The sequence below is a fragment of the Dermacentor silvarum genome, chromosome 8 (assembly GCF_013339745.2).
Source record: "Dermacentor silvarum isolate Dsil-2018 chromosome 8, BIME_Dsil_1.4, whole genome shotgun sequence".
Lineage (NCBI taxonomy): Eukaryota > Metazoa > Arthropoda > Arachnida > Ixodida > Ixodidae > Dermacentor > Dermacentor silvarum.
In genome coordinates this window covers 161283625-161305991 of record NC_051161.1, presented here as the reverse complement: position 1 = coordinate 161305991, position 22367 = coordinate 161283625, and the positions used below count along the sequence as shown (strand labels likewise).

The window sequence follows — 22367 nt, the reverse complement described above, 5'->3', positions numbered from 1 at the left end:
CGCCCCTGCCGCCTCGTCCCACTCAACCTTATTATATTATAGTACACTCGAATTTCGAAGCATGGGCGTTACGGAGAGCTTTTCCTGAGATGGTGCTATTAGGTGACAAGCCTCACGAGTAAGAAAGAAGAATGTGATTCGAACCTTTTTCTCGGCTAAGTGCATGTTTGTTACTACTACACTTTACCATGCCGCCAGTGATTTGAAAGTAGTGCCTGTTTGTCACTAGTACACTTTACCATGCCGCCAGTGATTTGAAAGTATTTTTCACGCTGCCGCTAAGGCCCTTGTAGCGCTGGCTAACATGCTTCTGAGTTAGCGCCCATATTGACATAAATACTTAGTAAATACGCAGTAGTTGGAACATAACCATTGCTTAGAGTGTCGTTGGGGGTTCAGATCCTACGTGTTGCCCCTGGTCCACCTTATTGATCACAAATGTAAAAAAAAAAAGAAAAAAAAAACATCTAAACCTTGTATCCATCGTAAATTTTGGCACATTGATAGTTTGTTAACATTTATTTATCAAGTTGATTTCTTATCTTGTTGTTTGACCACAGAAACTAACTTTTTTTTTTTTTTTTTGCGCTTGCAGTACAGAAGTCGCTGGCTACTTGCAGGGCATCTTGAGGTGTTAACACCTCGCATGCATTTCTCTAGAGGTGTGCTGTCATATCAAAAAGCGCGGGTTCGCGCGATCCTGAAAAAAAAATGTCTGCTTTCTTTCGTCGGCAGCATGGGAAATGAGCATATTCTTGTCAACAAGGCGCAGACAGCTTTCTTGTGCACTGGATACTCGTGAACCGTGCGTTTATGCTTCGTGTTTTGTAGCCGACAGCTTGAAATGTCGTTGAAACTGCGCAGCAAGATCCTTAAAAGCTTCCAAATTAGAGGGTTCACGCTTCGCAGGTTAGTATCAGATGATGATCCCCATATTTTTATCGCACCATATTTTATCGTACGACTTGTAGGCGTATAGCAGCCACTCGTTGCTTGTGACAATCGTCACTGTGGCTGTGATCGTTGCAGTCCCGCCGGCTGCGCATTCAACAGCGGCACTACGTGACGAATTAAGTGGTACACCGAGTGGTTGTCGAGTTTCTCGTGCCTGTCGCTGAAGTTTTGCAGGTTTCACATGTGAACCCGCAGAGGCATTTCTGTGTGCGTTGACAGGCCAGGCACAGAAAACAACGCTAGAGTCGTCAAGTGTCCGACGGCGTATCATCGGTAAAGGATCTCAGTTGTGTTTCCCGAAAAGAACTAAATTAGCCTTGTCGCAGAACACTTAGGTACCGTTAGAATATAGTGTTAAGTGTGATTTTTTTTTCTGCCACCAAAAATTTTGATCTTTAGTTATAATGCACTATTTCCTTCAAGAATTATTTACAACCATCGATTATGCGAACCCACAATGGCTCAATTCTTGTGGAAAAGTAAGGTGGGGAAAAAAAAAAAAAAAGAGCGAGTAAGCTATTTGTCCTTATTAGTAAGCTTCAGGTTTTACCAGTCATATGTAGACACGAAAAGAATTGAAAAGACAAATATCACTTCATAGATGTATTTGCTAACCTAAGGCAAAGAAAATTCGTAAACATCTTGTATACAAAAAGCCTGGAATGCTTCAGAACTATGGATACATTTACACAGTAGCTCGAACATCTGCTCGATAGGAGTTGAAGTGCGTAAACATATTAAGTATTGTTGTGATTGCTGTTTTTAATGTTGTTTTCCCTAATTCCTTACTGTACTGGTATTAAAGGTTGAGGAATCCTGTGCGGCCCCCCATTTCATGGTACACATTTTTGTCAACTGATATTGTGCTTGCTGCTGCTCAAGTTTCCTTTCACCTCCTTTGTTTTCTCTGAACCACAGCTGTTCTATTTTCTTAGTGTAATTATTGCCTGCACATTTCGCTGTTACTTCTGGTGTAGTACACGTGGTTGTCTGTGCAGCCAGCAATGAAATCATTCTCTGCTGGATGTGCCCTTTGATGATACAGGCATTGTATGCAAATTGATGTTGCCTTTTGATACACAAACATTTCATGGGATGTAGGGGGTCACAAGGATGGCAAATGTTTGGGTTTTATTTATTTGCAGCAAATACCATGAACCTTCTGCAGGACCAAGCAATTCTAACAAGTACAAACAAATGATAACCAAACAAGCTACAGTATGTGCGGCAAGGAATTTCATAGCAAGGCATTGGTTTGGGCTAGCATATAATCCACAGCTCTTAGTTTTTTTAATGTGCAACTTTTAGGATAACCTTAGCGCTTGTGCCTGTCATTTCGTGTTGCAACTCCCATCCAAAATGTATTATCTAAGAGCTAACAAATTCCATTTGTTTTCTTTACATTTCATTTCTTTATTTCCACAAAAAAATTGTGAGTAGTGCTCAGAAAAAATGAACATGCACGGGGAGAAAGTCTGCTTGTGTGCCATCGGTCAACAGATTTGTTTATGAGCTTTTTTTTAGTAGTCGGCAGCATCTGTGTAATCGTAGCAGCCTTTGCTGGACTTGAAGTCAAAGCTGGGCTTAGAATCGCTTTGTCTTTGCTTAGGTAGCAACGTGCACCATGCTTTCGAAACGTGTATGGGTGCTTCAACTTCGTTTGTGCCCTGTCTGGTTCAAAATGCAAGTAGAGACAACTGTCGTCAGGCGTTTTGACTAAATAAAAGTTAATTTGTATGCAACCATCAATGTCATTGTTTAATTTGAACATCAGATGGGTCAAGCTGATTTTAATTGCCCCCTACAAGATGTGTAGTGTAGTTCGATTGTACATTTCTTAGTTCATTGTTTCTTTTTTTTTTCCATATACAAGTTCACTTTCTTATATTGCTAGCGAAGCTACTCCTGAAGGCCTTTGAAAGAAAATCCTGGTGCTCAAGATAGCAGTCAGCCTTGCTTGCATCAATTCAGTTATTTGCAGTGGCTGCGATTGGCATGTAAAAGGCACAACCATGAGTGCAGCCCTTTGATGACAGGCCATCATTGAACATGTGAAGGAAGAACCACAGGATGCTGAATATCGTTTGCTGCAGCCTTGGCTGGACATGAAATAATTCAATTCATAGAGGTACCTCAGTGGCTGTGGCATTGTAGTGCCAAGAACAAGGTCAGGAGTTCAATGCCGACCGCAGTGCTGGCATCCCAATTGGGGGTGGAATGCAAAAAACAATCGTGTACCATGCATTGGGTACACGTTGAAGAACGCCGAGTGCTCAAATTAATCTGGAGTTCTCCAATATGGCATGCCTCATAATCAGATTGTTGTTTTGGCATGTAAAACTCCAGGATTATTACTAATCCAGAGGTCGAATCGGAGGGTGGGATTAAACTTTATGTACTGCTGCATGTTTATCAGATAACAACTAAGGTTAAGAATGGTGCAAAAAATAACAGGGACAGGACAGATGCCAGCTTGCAACTGATTTATTTGCAGAAACTGCACCAAGGTGAACTTCAGGTGCGTGTACGTTCACACATATGCAAAACTGCAACCACACAAGCTCCATATTGTCTCCAAAGCCATATCTAAGAACTTCTCTGCCCATCGATAAGTGGATGCCATGGGAATGCTGACACATTTCACTCCCTTTTCTTGGTGTGAAAAGCCACTATTAATTCTCGGGCTACCTGGTCACGCCTTTTTCCAAGTATTCTTGTGCCTGCAAATCACTGTGTGCATGCACATGAGCCACACTGGATGGGAAAATGAGATCCTTATCCATCAGTTATAACTTGGCGCTTGTCCTGTTCTTCTTGTTCGTGTTATTTCTTGCGCAATTCTTACCTTTGGAATTGTGAATCAGGTGCACGTTTTAGTTAGATGTGGACTAGGCTTGAAGCATGAGACTGAGTTGGGGAACAGATGGGGATTGTCTGTCTTAATGTGCTTGTCATGATCTTACACTTGACGTCTAGTTGCCCAGTGAATACCAATCATCCCCCTGTTTGTAAGCCCTGACCGTGGCCTGCACTCGTGTTTGGATGCTGTAAAACAAGTTTCACAAGGTGTACTAATCATTGATACAAACCACACACTTGCCAAATAAATAAAATAATGTCGATTGACATTTGAGGGGGGGGGGGGGGGCATACTTGTTCACAATGAGCCAACAGGCTTTCCAGTTGGGTTCCCGTCGGACTAAGGTGTAGTGCTGATGGTTGCATCATCTGCCACATCATCTTGCTCAGTGAGGCTAGCAAGTTCTTGCTGGGCGCCTTGACACCCTTGGATGAGGACCGCCAGGACGTGTGGCTGCGACGTCTGCTGGACTCGCTGCAGGCACAGCGGCTCGACGGACCCTTTCTCACTAAGGATGACCTGCTCGGCTGCATCCGTGAGTTTGAACGTGCCGACAATGATGGCACCGATGTCCGTCTCCTAGTGGCCGACGCCTTTTCCCTTGCACCGCTGACCTATTGGTAAGTGTTTATTATTTATTTCTTGTTTCCAGCTAACGCATGGTGAAAAGTGGTGCCGCCTTGTACAAATAAACAGAAACACGGTGAACGGAGTGGTGCATTGATGCATTGCCTCCAAGATTGCCCTCCCATCCAGTAATCAGTGTTGTCGGCGTCCGTACACAGCTTTAAGAAAAGAATATGCATACATAAATTTTTTGCGTTAAAAATTTTTGTTCACTTTCCAGAGAAACCACTGCATGCCTGGACACTTTGAAGAGTAGGCTTTGTATTGTGCTACAAAATAGAAAGTCTTTAAAAAATGATAGGCAATTTCTTTAACACAGTCTTGAAAATGGTATTAGTCCTAAGTTAGATTTCTAGCATGTTACACTAGCCATACGTTGATAGTTACAAAGAGTAAACCGGGCAGATTCCTTCTGGACCATTTATAATCAGTTAATGAAGAATTAAAGACTTGGATCCCAGATTATCAACCTGTATTGAAATGGTGAATGAAAAAAGGGAGTGTGAAAAAGGAGCTTGGTGTCAGTAGGGGCATCATTTTTTTTAGACTTGTGAATTGGGTGCACTTTCTGCTGCTATATGGTACATGGCTACCATGGGCCAGCCCACACTCTGGCATTTTTGTGGGAGATGTCATGCCAAGAAATTGCTTTCTTCTATGCTGTCGTATTCAGCATCAATCAGCTGTTGTCTGCTTAATTATTTGTACTGCACTTGCCTTCCTGGAATTTTTAGTTGATTGGTGTGCAGAAGGTGAACAGAATGCCATTATACTTAACAGCATTTATACTTAACTGCTGAAGGCACAGAAAATTCCTGCTTAGGGATAAAAAAAGAACATGATGTCAAATCGCCCAAAAAGTGAGCTTTTTTTTTTTTTCACTGCAAAGGGTGTTCCACTCATGATGGTGACTCCTCATGAATGGACCACCCTTTACAATGGAAAAACACCTGAGTGTTATTTTTAGTTCTAATATGTCATGGTCTAAATACATTGAATATATCTGTTCGAATGCGTTAAAGAAATTAAGCTGCTGCGTCAAACAGTAAAAACAGCACCAGAAAACACCAAGCATCTGACGTGCAAATGACTAATCTGCCCGATTTTAGACTATGCTTTTTGTGTCTGAAATTTCTGTAAGCCACTGCTTGTGAATTGATGCGATTAGCCTGTACAAAGAAGGGCTATACACTTCATTTATCCCCAATGTGACTTCGATTTCTCACCCTCATCGGCAATCCACATGTCCTACTCACAACAACTTCCAGTCAAACAAAAGAATTAGTCATTAAAGTTTCTATATTGCCAGTTTACTATGTGGTGGCGAGAAGCAGAGGTAGAACATCGAGCTTCTAAACTGAAGGTCGAAAGTTCGAATCCTCGTCCAGTCCACCACATTTTTTAGGCTTGGAGTGGCGCCTGACACCGGCAAAAAAATAAAATAAAACACATCCGAGAACCAGTGGGGCTATACTAGTCCAGATGCAACCAACTTAGGAAGGCCTACTAAGCTTCAACAAAGGCACTCCCTCACCAGAACAGGAATTGGTCTCCCTGGTGCAGTATTCGGCCACTACCTCCCTCATGACTTTAACAGACAAAGATAATGTTCAATAGCCTGGCAAGGGAACAAGAATTCAGGATCGCCAGTCAGCCTCTAGAGTCTGTACAGGAGTACTTTTGTCTAAGTCAGTTACTCACAGGGGACCCTGATCATGAGATAGAAACTTACAGAAGAATAAAATTGGGTTGGAGTGCATACGGCAGGCATTGCCAAATCCTGACTGGCAGCTTACCACTGTTGTTAAAAAGAAAAATGTACAATCATTTCATTCTACCGGTGCAAACATATGGGGCAGAAACTTGGAGGTTAACAAACAAGCTCGAGAACAAGTTAAGGACCGGAGAAAGATCGATGGAACAAAAAATGTTAGGCGTAACATTAAGAGACAGGAAGAGAGTGGTGTGGATCAGAGAACAAACGGGGATAGCTGATATTCTAGTTGACATTAAGCGGAAGAAATGGAGCTGGGCAGGTCATGTAATACGTAGGATGGATAGCCGGTGGACCGTTAGAGTTACAGAATGGATACCAAGAGAAGGGAAGCACAGTCGAGGACGGCAGAAAACTAGGTGGGGTGATGGAGTTTGGAAACTTGAAGGTGGAAATTGGAATTAGCTAGTGCAACACAGAGGTAATTGGAGATTGCAGGTGGAGGCCTTCGTCCTGCAGTGGACATAAATATAGGCTGTTGATGATGTTTCCTCTCCGATTAAGATCTTCTAACTTTTGCTAACCAATCTTTTAGTTAATGTCAGCATGTTCTCAACATCTCTCCTTTCGACCCATGCACCAACATATTTAAATACAGGTTTTTCAGCACTCGTTCGATCTTGGAATTTGTTCAACATTGCACAACTCCGTCATTATCACGGTCTAAATTTCCGTTCCAGAAAAGCACTAACTGTATAACTAGGCATCATACCTATATGTGATTGTTCTTATCAAAGTTTGTTGTGTTGCCTTGCATTTGTATTTTATAATACATATATGTTATCTTGTACACTGCAATTTCAGTAGCTTTCGCATCAAGAGGGCTATAGTATGTATGCATAAATAAATGAGTAAAGCAGTAAATGAATAAATCAATAAAAGTGTGATAACGGTTTCTCGAAAAGAGTTTTAAGGGTGAGATAACTAAGCCACCTACCACTAAAGGTGGAGAAAAAATATCTTGAGGCAGCTATTTCAAGTGTTTCCATTCATTAAAAAAAAATGACAGTATGTCTCGTATGTTAATGTTATAGTTACCTCTTTGTAATTTGATGCCGCATTTCGAGCTCTTTCTTGTCTCGCATTGTTTGAACGGAAATGAAAACATTGAAATGCGAACATGGCAGGTTGTGCTGGTTAGCGGCTGTGCAAACGTGCTCTGTGTTATTCCTCAGCCAGGAGCGGCACAAGTTCATCCCTCGCGAGTTGGCGGGCCACGGTGGGCCTCCACGGCTGTTTGGCGATGCGGGGGCCAAGGCGTTCTTCTTCCGCGAGCGCTACCAGCTGGTGCTGCAGAAGACGGCACGCCACCACTGCTTCTCGTCGAGGTCACGCCTGCCCGCCGGCACCGCTGGCTTTGACCTGCGACCGATCGAGCACCTGCTGGGCACCACGGGTGAACGTGTGGTCGTGCTTGGCATGCTCTGCCAGCTCGAAGAGGTGCGGCTTGCGTTTCGTCTGTCTTAAAGGCTCATAGGCGGCACACATACATTTATGATTTATCATAAAATGCGCAGTTTCTAGAGGTTGCTTACGACTGCCGTAGTGACGCCAGTAATTTTTTTTTCTTTTTCATTTTTTCACAATTTGCGCAATACCGATCTTACCAGATTTAGAGGAGAGACAGATTCCGTTGGACCTGCTCGACTGTCGTGACCTACAGGCTGCAGAATCACCACTAAAACAGTAGCTAAAATTTCAGTTGCCGTGAAAGGACTACATAATCCAAGAATATACTCATTGAACATTTCCGTTTGTCTTTGACTTGCATCATTTCTGCAGTATGCCCTTCGACAGCTTCTCTAGAGGACAGAGTCAATGAATTAAAGAAACCAGTGCACATCGTCAGTAATAAAACAATTTTTAGTAGTCATCAACAAATTTTATTAGTTTTCTGCTTAGATGATGATATTTTTCACACTTTAAGGTTGGCTGGCCTGCGTAAACATTATTCAGAAACAGGTACTACATACTTTTCCTATGGATGGTTCCAGCATGCACACGCACATTTGCAAATGATTAAAAGACCCGATATCAAAGTCTTTACATTGAAAAAGAAAAATCCTTATTATGAACATACTTGGCAAAAGCAAGGCTGCCTTAGCACGTGAGCTGTTGGAGTTGTGTGGATGATACGTGTATCAGCAATACATGTCAGTGGCCCTGTGTGTCAATGAACATCAATTTTTTGCATGCTTTTTTGATAAGCATTTTTTTTTTGAATTTAAAGTCTGATATCACCTTTTTTATTCGTACATAAACGTGTGTGTGTGCACGCTAGAACCCTCCATATGAAAAGTACGTACCAGTTTCTGAATAAACTAAGATGCGAGTGTTCATTCCTGTCCAGTCGTTTTGTTCGTTATTTTCACGTCTTTTTCCATCCTAAGATAATCACATGCAACACTGAATATTACGAAAAAGTCAACACGAGAATGTGTTAAACTGGAAATTGGCACCACAAAAAAAAGAGGAACAAACGCAGAAAGGTACGATAACACAAGCACCGACTCTGAACTCAAGGTTTATTTGCAACAAACAGAACAGAATACTATTTAACAATGCAGTGGCGCACCGAGGGGGGGGGGGGGGTTGTAACCCCCCCCCCCCTTACGCGTGCAGCCCCACCAGACCAATGTGTACCTTCAGTGCTCTGTTCAATTGTCATTGCAATTCAGGAGGTGGCTTGAGGTCAAATTTTCCTGATTAACAAAAACACTCTTTCACTATCTTGTATGTATTCATTGAGTACATGGAATAATTTGAGTAAAATGCTGAAGAAATAAACATCATCGTCATCCTTCGTGTCATTATATTATAATTATTAGGCATTTTATTTGCTGTTGGATTCCTCTGGCTAAAGCAAGGAAATTGCATATTATACTAAGTGCTAGCTCCCCCCCCCCCCACCACAAAAATTCAACCCACCCCCCCTGGCCAAGATCCTGGGTGCGCCACTGTAACAATGCGTGATTGATATTCTGTTTTGTTTGTTGCAAATAAACCTTGAGTTGAGAGTCGATGCTTGTGTTATCGTGTCTTTTCGCGTCTGTTTTTTTCTGTGATGCCATTTTCCAGAATGAACTTGAGCAGCTGTTGTGAATGTTCGTTGTGTTAACTTTTAATATTGCGGACTCGAGAAATGATCAAGAGAAGACATGTTTTACAAAATTGCAATATACATCTATTTGTTATAATATAATGGATGTGTAGCAAGACTACACTGAATGGTTTGGAAATGTTTGGTAAACTTGCCTAGTTAATACTGGAGAAGTCAGAGTAGCTGTTGGGAGCATTCATTGTGTTTTGTGAACTTTTTTTGGTTATTGTTGTGAACTTGCAAAGTGATCAAGGCTGGACATTATTAAAATCATTGGAATATACATTTATTTCTTTTTATTTTTAGTGCAATAACCCTATGCTGAATTTTGAATATTTGTGGTGGAGTCTATACAGTCTATGCTAGAGAAATCTCAGCTGCTGTTGTAAGCGTCCATTTTGTGTTGTGATCTTGAGAAGTTATCAAGGCTAGACATTTTTATTATAATTGTGATTTACATTTATTTATTGTAAGTGCAATAAAACTAGTCATTTTTGGAAATGTTAGAGTAAAGAAAGCCTACTTTCGATGCCGCTTTGAGTCCTTGAAAAACCTGTGACAGGTCCTGGAAAGTCCTGGAATATCCTTGAATCCTTGGAAACCTGTACGAACCCTGTGCTTACACTTTTTGTTATTAGACTAAATAAATGGTTGAACAACGCTTCTGTGCGGGCCTGGTACTTCTAGGTCACAACATGTGCATTATCAGCACTATGCAGCATTCCTGACAGGAAAGTAGTGAGGGCTGAGTTTTCACAAAAGGAAATGCAAGCAAAGCAGATAACGAATATATTGTTTGGGAACAAGGTATGCTCCAACGGGCATAAGCTTTAATTTTTTAGAGTGTGCTTTGAAGCCTTGCACTGGTCTCACAATTGTCCTCATGCATTCGGCAGTATAGCTGCCCTAACACTGTCTAACTGTGTCACCCGTGTTTTGTTTTCTCCTTCAATAGGGCAACTACTTTCTCGAGGACACAACTGGCTCTGTGAAAATTGACATTTCTGGCACTGTATCCTTTCCCTGCAAGTTAACCGGATCACGGATAAAATGGGGATGCCTAGTTGGGATACAAAGTGGAGTAAGGGAAGTCATGCAATCTACAAGGCAGATAAGGGGTGGTCTCCCAGGTTAACAACAGCATGACTGCCAAGGAAAGGGTGACAGAGTATTGCATGGAGTGATCAGACTACAGTGGAACCTCGTTGATACGATTATGCATACAACGTTTTTCGCTATATGTTTTTTTTTTCTTTTCCCGGTAATTTGATTTCGTTGGATAGTACGTTGGATGATACGATTTTCGAATGATACGCTTTATTTTCCAGTGCCCATGAAGATCTTATCAACGAGATTCCACTGTATAAGATTTGTGACTGTTGGGTGGGTTCAGGTGATGCGTGGAAGGGCTGCACCAATCCTTGAGACAGTCCCTCATTCTGCAGTGGGCTTAATCTCAGGCTGATGATGATGATGATAGTTTTATAATTGCAAGATACTTTCCACTAGTACCTCCATCGCTTGGCCTCTGTGTTTGCCCTGGGTTCTTTGTCCTGTTAACAACGAAAAGTGCACTAACTAGGTGCCTACTGCAGCCTTTGATTAAGTGACCATCAAAAAATGCAGCTTACAGGCATTGCATGTGTGCATTTGGAGCCTTGCATAGCACAAGAACTGATTTTGCACGTGTGCTTGCACTGACCTGCACGCCATTTCTGTGATGGTGGAGAGGTTGTGCACATTGTTCCGGCAGTCTGTATTTCCTTGACGTGCGCACGTTGCAGAAGTTCACAGCCGACCTGTTCATGGAAAACAGCTTTGTGCTGGCCGAGGGATGCTACGAGGACATGGTCTTCCACGTGGATGCCATGGGCCTGCCTCCCATTGAGCCAGCTGTGGAAACGCTGTGAGTCTGTCAAGTCAGTCCAGTGTACAAGAAGGGGATACGAGTACCCCAATTTCTTGTTAGACGCAACCGCACAAAGCTAACAGACAATGAAACCAAGGAAAGCGCAGAGGAAATTAACTGTTATGTTTATCCTTTACCTGCCGTAGACGAGCCAGGCACATCCATACGTTTTGCACACCGGCTAATGTGGACGAGCTGAGCGTGTCAAACTGTCTAGTTTGGTTGTTTGGTCATAGGCGGCACTGCAAAATATGAAGTGTGAAAACCTACTGGAGCAAATATACGCCACAGAATGAGGAATGTTTGTGCTGCAAAAACAAAAAAAAATTGGCGCAGTTTCACCCGAAAGGCGAAGCATCAATTGCGATAGAAAATTAGTAGAGAGCTATACGGAGTAAGGATAGTAGTTTTATCAGCTGTATAAACTTGGACATGCAGCAGCACCGGCAACACGCAGAACTGTTGTCGACGCCGTCGGCATTTTGCCCGCGTTCGCATGAAACGCGCGCGGCGTTAGTGACGGCGTTAGTGACTGTTGCCGGTGCCTCTGGGGGCAGCTTGGAGGCTTTCGACATCAGAACGGGACACTCGTCGAGCAGCGTCGGAAGTCTTTGCCACCTTCTCGCCTCACAACGTTTTATTGCGATAGCAATTATATGGACACTCAAAAGCAGATTTCTGCCGTCGCCGTCGCCGTCGCCGTGAGGTTCCGTATGACGTCATTTGGAGATGAAATCGTCGCCGCGCGCCGAACGCTGTATGTGCGAGTGAAAGGGCGCGAGGGGCGCGTCTTTCACGGGGAGTGAACGCACGGCGGAGAACAAACGCGCGTTCTGCGCCGTGCTCGCTTAAGGGCTGCAGAAGTAGGCGTCTCTTTTCTCCTTTACAATCACCATATATGTATAGCAAACGCGCCTTCGTCGGACGCGCGAGAGGCCGTGGGGGAGGGGGAGGGAAGGGAGGCGACGTTTAGCTGCGGCACCAAGTGCCTATTTATATCAGAGGCTCCAGCAACAGTCACCAACGCCGCACGCATTTTGAGCTAACGCGGGCAAAACGCCGATGGCGTCGACAACAGTTCTGCGTGTTGTTGCTACCAAAGCCGCTCACCTTACTTCGTATGACATTGCTGTGTTGCTATCGCATTCATTGCTTCGCCCTTAGGGCGAAACTGTGACATTTTTTTTATAAACATAGGCATTTGGTGCCGCAGTTAAATGTTGCCTCCCCTCCCTCCCCCCCATGGCCTTTCACGCATCGGAAGAAGTCGCGTTTGCTCTATATAAATGGTGATTGTAAAAAAGGAGAGAGACACTTAATTCTGCAGCCCTTCATGGACACGACGCAGAACGCGCGCTTGCTCTCCGCCGTGAGTTCGCTCCCCGTGAAAGCGCACGTCCTTCGCTTGCTTTCACTCGCACATACAGCATTTCATCGCCATTGACGTCATACGGAACCTCACGGCGACGATGACGGTGATGGCAGAAATCCGCTTTGGAGTGTCCATATAATGGCTATTGCAATAAAACACCGAAAATGACTTGGAACATCATAATAAAATGCCAAGATATTGACTCGGCGAGACCTGTAGGGAGTGTCCACCTTCCTGAAGCATTGGGATTCAAAGAAGATGGAAAGATTAACTGGTCAGCTGTCGAGATAAGTAACAGACATGTAGAGTACTGGTGGAAGACAAGCAGGGAAGAGATTGATAGAACTGGAGTCATTGCAAGTGTAGGCAGTGGTACACAATAGTGATAGAGGTTCTAAATACGAAACGTCAGAGTGAGATCAGATAGGCAAAAGGCTAGATAGTGATAGATGTAGTAAAACCTAGGAGTAAACAGGCTAGGAGTCTTTTTTGTCCCCGTGCCATTTCAAAGGGGATGCCAATATAAACATAATCATCATCACCTCGGGGGAAGCATATTTACAGTTGGCAACAAGAAAAATGCTGTTGCCGTCGTTGCTGTCAGCCTATAGTGTACTAGAATACTGGGAAGTGTGCCGTGCATGAACGGAAAGCAGGCCCTTTCCACGATGACACCGTTAGGCGGGGCTGATCTCCAGCAGGCGTGCTCAGAATACATTATCACAAACGCACAACCTCCGCGTCGGCACGTGTTGCACATAATGTAAAGACCAAACAAATGTTTGGTTATTAGATGCAGATGTCTTCTTCCTAGCCTATTCTACTATACATACATTCACTTTGCACTTCATAAGTAAGCCGTGTTGCACGGTTTTGTATTACGTGCAGCTCGCACTTCGTACGTGGAGCAAGATACGCAAGCCACACGCAAAAATAAGGATTGTAAAGTGTTTATTTGAGACATTTTTATGTAAAAATTAATATCAGTGCCTCGATAATTGAAAAATTAGAAAATTAGCAGGAACGAATGAGCTTGTACACATATATATGTGAAACTTAGGTAAAAGTTTAAGCAATGAGTATCTGAAGCAGCATAATCAGAAAGAATTTGATGAGCTTTAGAAATACTTTACAGCTTTAGGGCTGTTTATGAATAATAATGATGAATTTGGTGTTTTGTGGTGCAAGGGCCAAGCATGGCCAAAGAGCACCAGGCCAGTGCGTTGGCAGTGGAGCGATGAATTGTGAGAGGTAGATGTGACATGACTGTAAAGGGGCCTAAAAAATTATTTGGGCATCCCACCAGCACTGCTGTCTACTTCTCATTGACCATATGTAAGGGTCATTGAAATTTCTGAAGCCTCTATTTCTATGACACGATCCACGTGCATTAATGTTACAAAAGTGGCAGCCGTGAGCAAAGTCGTCACTATTCAAGTTATTGTCATTATGCTTAGCCTTGGTCACGCGATTTTTCATTCTTCCGTTTGCTGTTCAGGTGATGCCAAAAATAGGTTGGTAGAATCGTTACCAAACAGTAACTTTCAATCACAACTTTCGGTGAAACAGCGCAAGTTAGACCTGGTGACTTAGTGTGACCGTGACGAAAATTGATTTGGCATGGTGGCGGGTGGCAAACCATAGCGGAAAGGTTGCTGCTACGATATTTGTGTTAGTAGTGATCAGTGGTGATCAGCTCTGAGATCACGCTCACTGACAACAGCTTGCGTACCTGCGGGCAACCAGCCATTTTGCCTTGACAAGCATCATACATCACCTTCATACTCAGGACATCACTGTGCAGACGTCCAGTGATGGAAGTGCAGCTCCAATTATCTGCTTCAAACTAAAGAGAAATGCTGCTACATGCTGCTCCAAACTGTCATTTTTGTTGGTAACTGCTCCAAACCTGCTCCAACACGGCGCTGGGAAATTCGATCTCATACTGATTACCAACTACTGCTGTGGCAACTATGATACGTGACTGATTACTTTTACATTGTGATGCTCAGCTTTGTCAGCTTTGTTCTCATTTCTGCCACAAGAACTGGCTTTTAGATTATATAGCTCATTTAGCTGTATTTTTGAACTTCATATGCAGACTAATTTGGTGGAATGTGAAAGTGATTGAGATTACTTCGATCTCATACCGATTATCAACTGCTGCTCTGGCAACGATTATATATGATTGTGGTTACTTTTATAATGTGGTGCTCAGCTTACTGGTTTGATCTCATTTCTGCCACAAGTACTGATATATTAAATATAATTTTACTACGCATTCAATAACCATCCCTCTTCTTAACTGTTTGCTTCTTGCAATTTGCTTTGATTATTGTATGTGCAGTATGTTTCATAATAAATATTAGTATTTATGCGATGCTTCGGTGATGCTTCCAACTCCAGGAGTCGTATGGCATATTTTGCCATCTGCTCCGAAAACACCAAGAGCTGCTCGAAACTAGCCTTTTTTCTGCATCGAAATCTGCTCCAAAAAGTAAAATGTCACTTCCATCACTAGACGTCTCATACTTTGCATCCGCCTCATTTGGTGTCTGCATTTTCGTATGCGTCTTCGTATGGATTTTCGATTTGGTGTCTGCTTGTGAGCGGTGTAGGGCATAAGCATAAAAATTGCACAACAATAAAGTTGTGACCCTTGTCAGGGATAAGAATCAACATTACATGAAGTTGCATGCTGCATAGTATAAAGTAGATGCAAATGTACCCCTGCCCTGAGGGTCCCCTCTGAATACAATAACTTAAGTATGGGTTTCGCAGTAACAAAAAAAAAATAATAAAAAAAATGACATGCATGAGCAAAATGAGCCACAGCCCCTGCTGCCCAATTAAAACTGCAGTTCTGGAGTCCTCAGTCACTGTGCAGCGTGGACAGGACAGAACTAAATAAAGCACAGTGAATGACACACACAGTTACTGTCTGGCGTCCCCTCTGTATTTGTCCTGTCTTTTGCACGATGTGCAGTGAAGTACATCTGAAAGTATAATATTAATTTTCATGTTCCTTTAAAACAGCATGTAGGCAAAGCCTAACTAGAAGGGCTACTTTCAGAGTTTTGAGAAACACTGCGTTGGCCGTGCATTTTGTCTTGCGACTCTTGCCTAACAACTAGCAGTCTCTCTGGGCCGGGCAGAAGTTGAATCCCCAGGCCCAACCGAGCATTTCTTCCAATTGCACTGCAGGAAATACATGGGCGGTGCCAGCATCTTCGACAAGTTTCCCGAGAAGTTACGGACGCAGCTGGAGCTGAGCGATGTGCCAGACAATGCCCTGTTCGTGCTCCTCTCCGATGTCTGGCTAGACCAACCCAAGGTCAGTGCTGTCGCCACGGTGGCTCATTTTGCCATGCTATTCTTTGACCCACAGTCTACCTTCTTTGTGTGTTTTCGTACTGTGGGCTGTCGGATATACTACAGGGTGTCCCAGCTAGCTTTGGTTGAGGTTTATAAATATTCGGGTGCACTATAAGAGGATTCGAAGCAGCTGACGCGGCCATTCGTGATAGGGATAAGCAGAACTAAGAACCTTTCATGGTCGTGTGTCGGGCCTTTCCTGATACATCCACATGCTTGCATTTTCAGCTTGTTTGGGTCAGTAGGGCCAGCTTTCGGGAACTTTCTCAACTAATAACTGCACTTTACAATATGTCCAGCCGAGGGCAGCTCTTTTTCTATTTTCCTTTCTGCATGTTTGAAGGGATTTTCACGTGAATTACAGAGTGAAGTGCCGACAGGATAGTAACGGTTTCTGCACATGGCTACCATTGGAGCCATGTGCTACTAAATTGGAGCTACTCTTGAGACGCTCCACCAGCTTACGCTGTGACTGTACCGCGTGTGCCGCGCAGGCCTGTCACTTTTGCTTTCACAGCAGAAACCTGCTTAACAACCTGTGATTTTTGCTTTTAATCTTCATTTAGTGTTTTTGCCAGTATAATCATTTAGCAGTGTTGTCTTTTACGCTACAACCATTCATGTTTTCCTTGCAACAGGGCCTTTTGCATGTGTTTATGGCACACAAGTCCTTCAGCAGCTTTATTTCATTGCGATAGCAATTATATGGACACTCCAAGCGGATTTCTGCCGTCATCGTCTCCGTCAGGTTCCGTATAAAGTCCAAGGGCAATAAAATCGTCGCCACGAGCTGTATGATGTATGTTTGCGTGAAAGCACGCTAGGGACGCGCGCTTTACAGGGAGCGAACACACGGCCGAGAACAAACGCGGCGTTTTTTGTCGTGCGAAAGGCCCTGGGGGGGTTGGGAGGGAGGGAGGGGAGGCGACGTTTAGTGCTGCACCAAATGCATACCTAGCGACTGGGCCACGCAAAAGGAGGAAAGCGGGAAGGCAGCGCAGGAGGGAGGGGGTTCGGCTTCTACTCTTCCAGCAACTGCGTACTGGCAGAGTAGAGTGGTAGAGTATGGGCTCCGGGCTGTTGCGCACACCATATCTTGAAAGCGATCTACAACACGGCTCCTACCTTCGTCGTGCTTTCGTCGCTCAGTTTCCATTGAAATGATAGACCGCACAAACCTTCGCTCGCTGCTGCTGGCGCGCTTGCTCACGCCAGCGTTTTGACAGCAGTTGTGTGCGGTCATCGAGCGTGATCTATTCATGTTTGCTTGTGCGTGCTGACACGGTGCTTGTTAATTCAGTTAGCAAGTGAATGTGTCCAAGTTTATACAGCCGATAAACTACTATCCTTACTCCCTATAGCTCTCTGCTAATTTGCTATCGCAATTGATGCATGCCTTTCGGGCGAAACTGCAACTTTTTTTCTTCTTCCACAACCTCTCATCTTTTTTTGACAATCATTTACTTTTTCGAACTTAAAAGCTAGTCATACGGCAGCCATTCATTCTTGGAAAGCTTGTTTGCAACCAGGCTCTAAAGTTGTTGAGAGGTACTCGTGCAACTTTTTTAATGACAGTTGGTGACCTTGTATTTCAAACTGATTCTTTGTCCCTGATAGCTGTCTTATTAGCACTTGTCAGTACAGGCCTAGCAGCTGTACTGACAAGTGCTAAAAAGTATGTGGTAAAAGTGCTATAAAATATATGCGTCTGCTTTTGACTATTCCATATTTGATTCAATATTCAATACTTACTCTTTGTGCAATAAAACCCCATAAGTTCTACCCTTGTTAATTTGGAAAATTCGATGATTCGGACTTATTCCCTAATCCTGGCAAGCATATTCATTATTTAATGTCCTCAAACTCTCGTTCATTCGGATGCATTTGGCTGCACGCAGACAACCCTCGAAGCGCAGTGACTGCGAAATGTTGCAAATGTGCGCCGCAAAAGAGCAAAAGTGGCACCAACTTCCAACCAAAACGAAGCGACACAGTCTGCATCAGTGGAAACCATACGAGAAGATAGGAATGAACATGGGAATGAACATGGGAATGAACACTTCGAGCCTATTTGTGCCTCTGTAGCCTTTATTCTTGCGTTTATCGCTGCACACGACACTGCGTTGGCCGTGTGCCTTCAGAACTGCTAGTCACTATCCATGATCACTTTGATAGTGACTGCTGTTTTATCCTGCCAGATTGTGGCTAACAGCGGTTTCGTTTTGGCACAGTGCTTGTGTTGGCCTCGTGCCTTCAGAACTGCGTGGTCGTCAGTCATGATTGCATCGATACTGACTGCAGTGCTCAGTGGTTGCAGCAAATTAGTTTCTTTTTTACTCAGCACAACGTGCGTGCAATATCAAACACGGTGGAAGCTGTTGAGGATGAAGAGCGCTTCTACTGTGACCCACATGCTAGCATCAGGCCCATCAGCCACATAGTGATGCTGTTGCCGCAGTAGTAAAAAGCGTGTCTCGATGAAGATGCGGGTCTTGCGCCATGGCCGTAACGAGAAGGAAGTTTCAAGGCCTTTGCCGCTCCAACCGCTAATCAGTCACGAGATAAAAAGAATTGTAGCTTTTGCGCTGCTTCTGTGCAAAATAGAAACAGGGTTAGCTGATTCTATCACTAAATGGAAGCGTGTTGATTTAGTAAGCATTCTTTTATTGTTTTCTTGACATCCTTGACAATTCGATAGTTGGACATGCGGTTAATCCATCCTGTGAAACCTGAATTAACGAGGTTTTACTGTATTCAATTTGTATTACAAAAAATTGATATATTCCCGCCTATATTTTAATGTTTGGCTGAAGTTAGCTGGGAAACCCCTATACACGTGAGCTACTAAATTCTATCAATGAGCATGTGAAGCCGAGAGCTGTTAAATTTAGATTAGAATTCTGTGCACTCTCGTTTTACTGTCGTTTTGTGTTTCATGAGCGCTGCACAAATCTCAAGACGAATACAGTCACCGAACAATAATTTGAACTCAAAATGGACCACTAGAAGGTGCAAATAATCGGGAGTTCAAAATACTGGATTCGACAGAAAGTATTAGTGGCTTTATTCCACAAGAGGTCAAGAAAGGTGTACCATATTCTCGGATAGTCACTTTCGGAGATGCCTTCAATTTCGCATGACTAATGCAAGATGGATCGGAGTTTACAGGTGCTGGCATTCTTGGCAGATTGCCAAGCACACTATCTTATGACAGTACAGAAACGCTACTGCCTGTTGACGCGTCCGGTAATAGTCTGGCATTGCTACACGTACACACGCTCGTCCTTGGCCTGGACAATCCGTGGCTGTGATTTTCTAGGGTTGCCTTTCATACACTGTTCACAATATTCATGCTTGGTCAGTGGTCAGAGCGACGCTCCACCCACATTAACACCGGGATCAGCCGGCTTTGAAGCGTGGTTGATAAGAGGGGAACAGAACTTGCTCAAATTGCAAATGCAGCCTTTACAACTTAGTCGCTTGGCTTGTTCCTGCAGTTTGGGTGCGATTGGAAACTACTAGATCGACTAGGCTTTGCTAGTTTCGATTTTGGGAGGTGCTGGCGAGATGACCGACAGCCGTGCTGGTGACGTTTCAAAACAAAATTATCTCTATTTCTGAACTAGCGCTAGGTCGTGCAGTTAGGGTCCGAATTGTCGCATGACATGCTGTAAGGTGTCGTAAATTTGGTCGTCTTTGTACATGAGGTCTTTGGCAGTGTCGCTGAACTGTCTGAATTATCGGTCGGCGACTGTAGTTTCCAAACTTTGCCTGTGTGATGCTGCCAGAATGAGTGCTAGAAAACACAGTCCTGCTCAATTCATCACAGGCCGTGTCAGCTGTTTGGGGGCTTTGACAGAAGAAGATAGTTTCCCGAGGTCTGCTTGTCAGAAATCAATAGTGCACCCAGGATCTCGGCCAGGGGGGGGGGAATAAGCACTTGGAATAATATGCAATTTTCCTGCTTTAGCCAGAGGAATCCAACAGCAAATAAACTGCCTGATAATTATAATAATACAATATATGTATTACTAAATATATATATATTCACTTCCGAAATTCGTCAGCAATACATCAGCACACCCAACGCGTAGCTGAACAATTGCCCGGGCTATACAAATACATTTCTTCAACAGTAGCTCGATGTTGGCATCCGCTATACCTTCCAAATCGTCGAATGCTTCACTTCTTACGCTAACCAGCATGCTGCATCGTGGTGGCACGGTTACGTCATCGTCAGTAATCCGCAAGGCAATGTGCTCTGGCTCCTCTGACTTTTGCATATCTATAGCCTGCTTCGTAGAAAAGGACACACAGGAATTCTGCAGGTTGATTATGGCACCATTTGCTAGAAGAAAGTCCATCCCGAGTATTACATCCTTGGAACATTCCGGTAATATAACAAAGTCAGCGACGTAAGCAGAACTTCGAATTCCAATTCTCACTGTGCATCTACCCAGGGGTGTAATAAGGTGCCCACCAGCTGTATGTATCTGGAATCCACTCCACGGCATCAAAACTTTTTTCAGTTCCTTTGCGAGTGCATATCTTACGACGGAATAATCAGCACCTGTTTTCCACTAAGGCATTCAGTTCGCAACCGTCTATGGTAATGCGCAAGTCTGAAGAAATTCTCTGTTTACTCATCTTATTCACCCGTTTCTGTTCGTCGCTGCTGCTCGGCAAACTCGACGGAGGATCTTGGCTTTTTCCAACGTCAGCGGCCTCGCCTCCACAGGTCGCTCGCTTTAGTTTTCCTGTTGTGGGCTCAGTGAACGACGTCCTGGTGAACTCGAGGATGGCCGTGGGCTAGGTGACCGGAAGCGTGTGATCGCGGCTGGTGTTGAGACGCTGGAGATCGCGGCTGGTGTTGGTATCGAGCCGCCGAGTCCTGTTGTCTGGACAAGTAGTCCTGAATTTTCACGGGTCTTTCACCATTACGGGGGCAAGGTGCATTCATCGTAAAGCCGCGAAGACCTGCCCTGCGATATGGGCACATTCTGTAAAGGTGTCCAGCTTCTCCGCGGTGGAAACAGAGTGGTGTCCAGTCGGGTGCACGCCACACGTCGCTTTTTCGTGGCCTCAGCTCTACCAGAAGGGGTTCACTGCGCGGAGTCGGCTGGCGGCTGCTGGGAGCTGCGAATGGAGCATTATGCATGGATGGCTGGCATAACACATCAGTGTATGTCGGCACGCGACGTACCGGTGGCGCTTGTTTGAGATGCACAGGCGGTGCCTCAAATCCCGGCTGCAGAATGGCATGCCGAACTTCATCGCGAATTACGGCGGCGAGAGTTGAAACTGTCGGCGTGGCTTGCAGTGGCTGCAGCTTTCGAAGCTCTTCCTTTACAATGGAACGCACCAGTTCTCTTAGCGCTTCGTTGTTGCTGCCTGGGCTTGCTGACAGGTCGGCTGGTGCACTGCTGACATCACGATTGTAGTGATGGGCACGTTGCTGCAGCGCCTTTTCTATGGTCGTCGCCTCGGTGCGAAACTCAGCAACACTGCGTGGTGGGTTGCGAACGAGTCCTACAAACAGCTCTTGCTTAACGCCACGCATCAGATGGCGTAGTTTCTTATCTTCGGTCATGTTTGGATCCGCGCGCATGAAGAGGCGCGACATGTCCTCGATGTACATGCCGACACTTTCGTTAGTGCGCTGGTTTCTGGCTTGTAGAGCATTCTCTGCCTTCTCTCGCCGATCGGTGCTGGCATACGTGGCAAGCAACTGTCGCCGAAATTCTTGCCACGAAGACAATGATACTTCATGGTTCACGTACCATGTCCTCGCTGACTCTTCTAACGCGAAGTACACGTTGCGAAGCTTCCGTGCCTCGTCCCATTCATTGAAATCTGCAACTCGCTCGAAATGTTCTAACCAATCTTCCCATGGAAGGACTTAGGCGTACGTGGTGGGTACACAATGAGCGGCGACAATGCCACCGAGCTGGTCATGGCTGTGCCGTCGCTGGTAACTGTTGCCTGCAATGCGGCAGCAGCAGGAAGCGGTCCAAACTCAGGCGGGTTTCCTCGGAGGCGGCGGCTTGTGCGCTGGTGTACTGGAGTCAGCTCTCCGGGTTCCAATCGCCGAGGGTCAGGGCTCCGCTCTCTTGCGTACTGGGGACTTCCAATCATACCCCGCACCTCCACCAAAAATGTAGCACTCTTCAATGAAGCGCACTAAACAAACTGGTTTATTGTGGGCGAACTTGTGCCCGGAAACTTAAGACTAAAACCCACTCACACAATTGGCAAGCAGAGTTAACAGCGTCCCATTCCACAGTCAGCCACGTCCGAAGATTGAGCACACGCACAGCCGCGTTCGCGTGCACGAGAGACACGTGCTGTCTCGCCAAGAGCAAGTCGTTGCTGGCGCTCTTCTAACGGCGGTGCGAT

The 22367-nt window shown here is 44.6% G+C and overlaps 1 protein-coding gene across 1 annotated transcript in view; it reads left to right on the top strand.

Moving 5' to 3' along the window:
* The first annotated feature begins 684 nt into the window (after positions 1-684).
* LOC119461801 (DNA polymerase epsilon subunit 2) overlaps positions 685-22367 on the top strand; it is a 52309-nt gene continuing 30626 nt past the window's right edge. Inside the window, exons 1-6 of the mRNA XM_037723178.2 lie at positions 685-909; positions 4204-4434; positions 7391-7655; positions 10271-10327; positions 11100-11221; positions 15801-15930. Of these exons, the coding sequence (XP_037579106.1) occupies positions 845-909; positions 4204-4434; positions 7391-7655; positions 10271-10327; positions 11100-11221; positions 15801-15930 (870 nt within the window). The 5' untranslated portion in view covers positions 685-844. The remainder of the gene's footprint in view (positions 910-4203; positions 4435-7390; positions 7656-10270; positions 10328-11099; positions 11222-15800; positions 15931-22367) is intronic.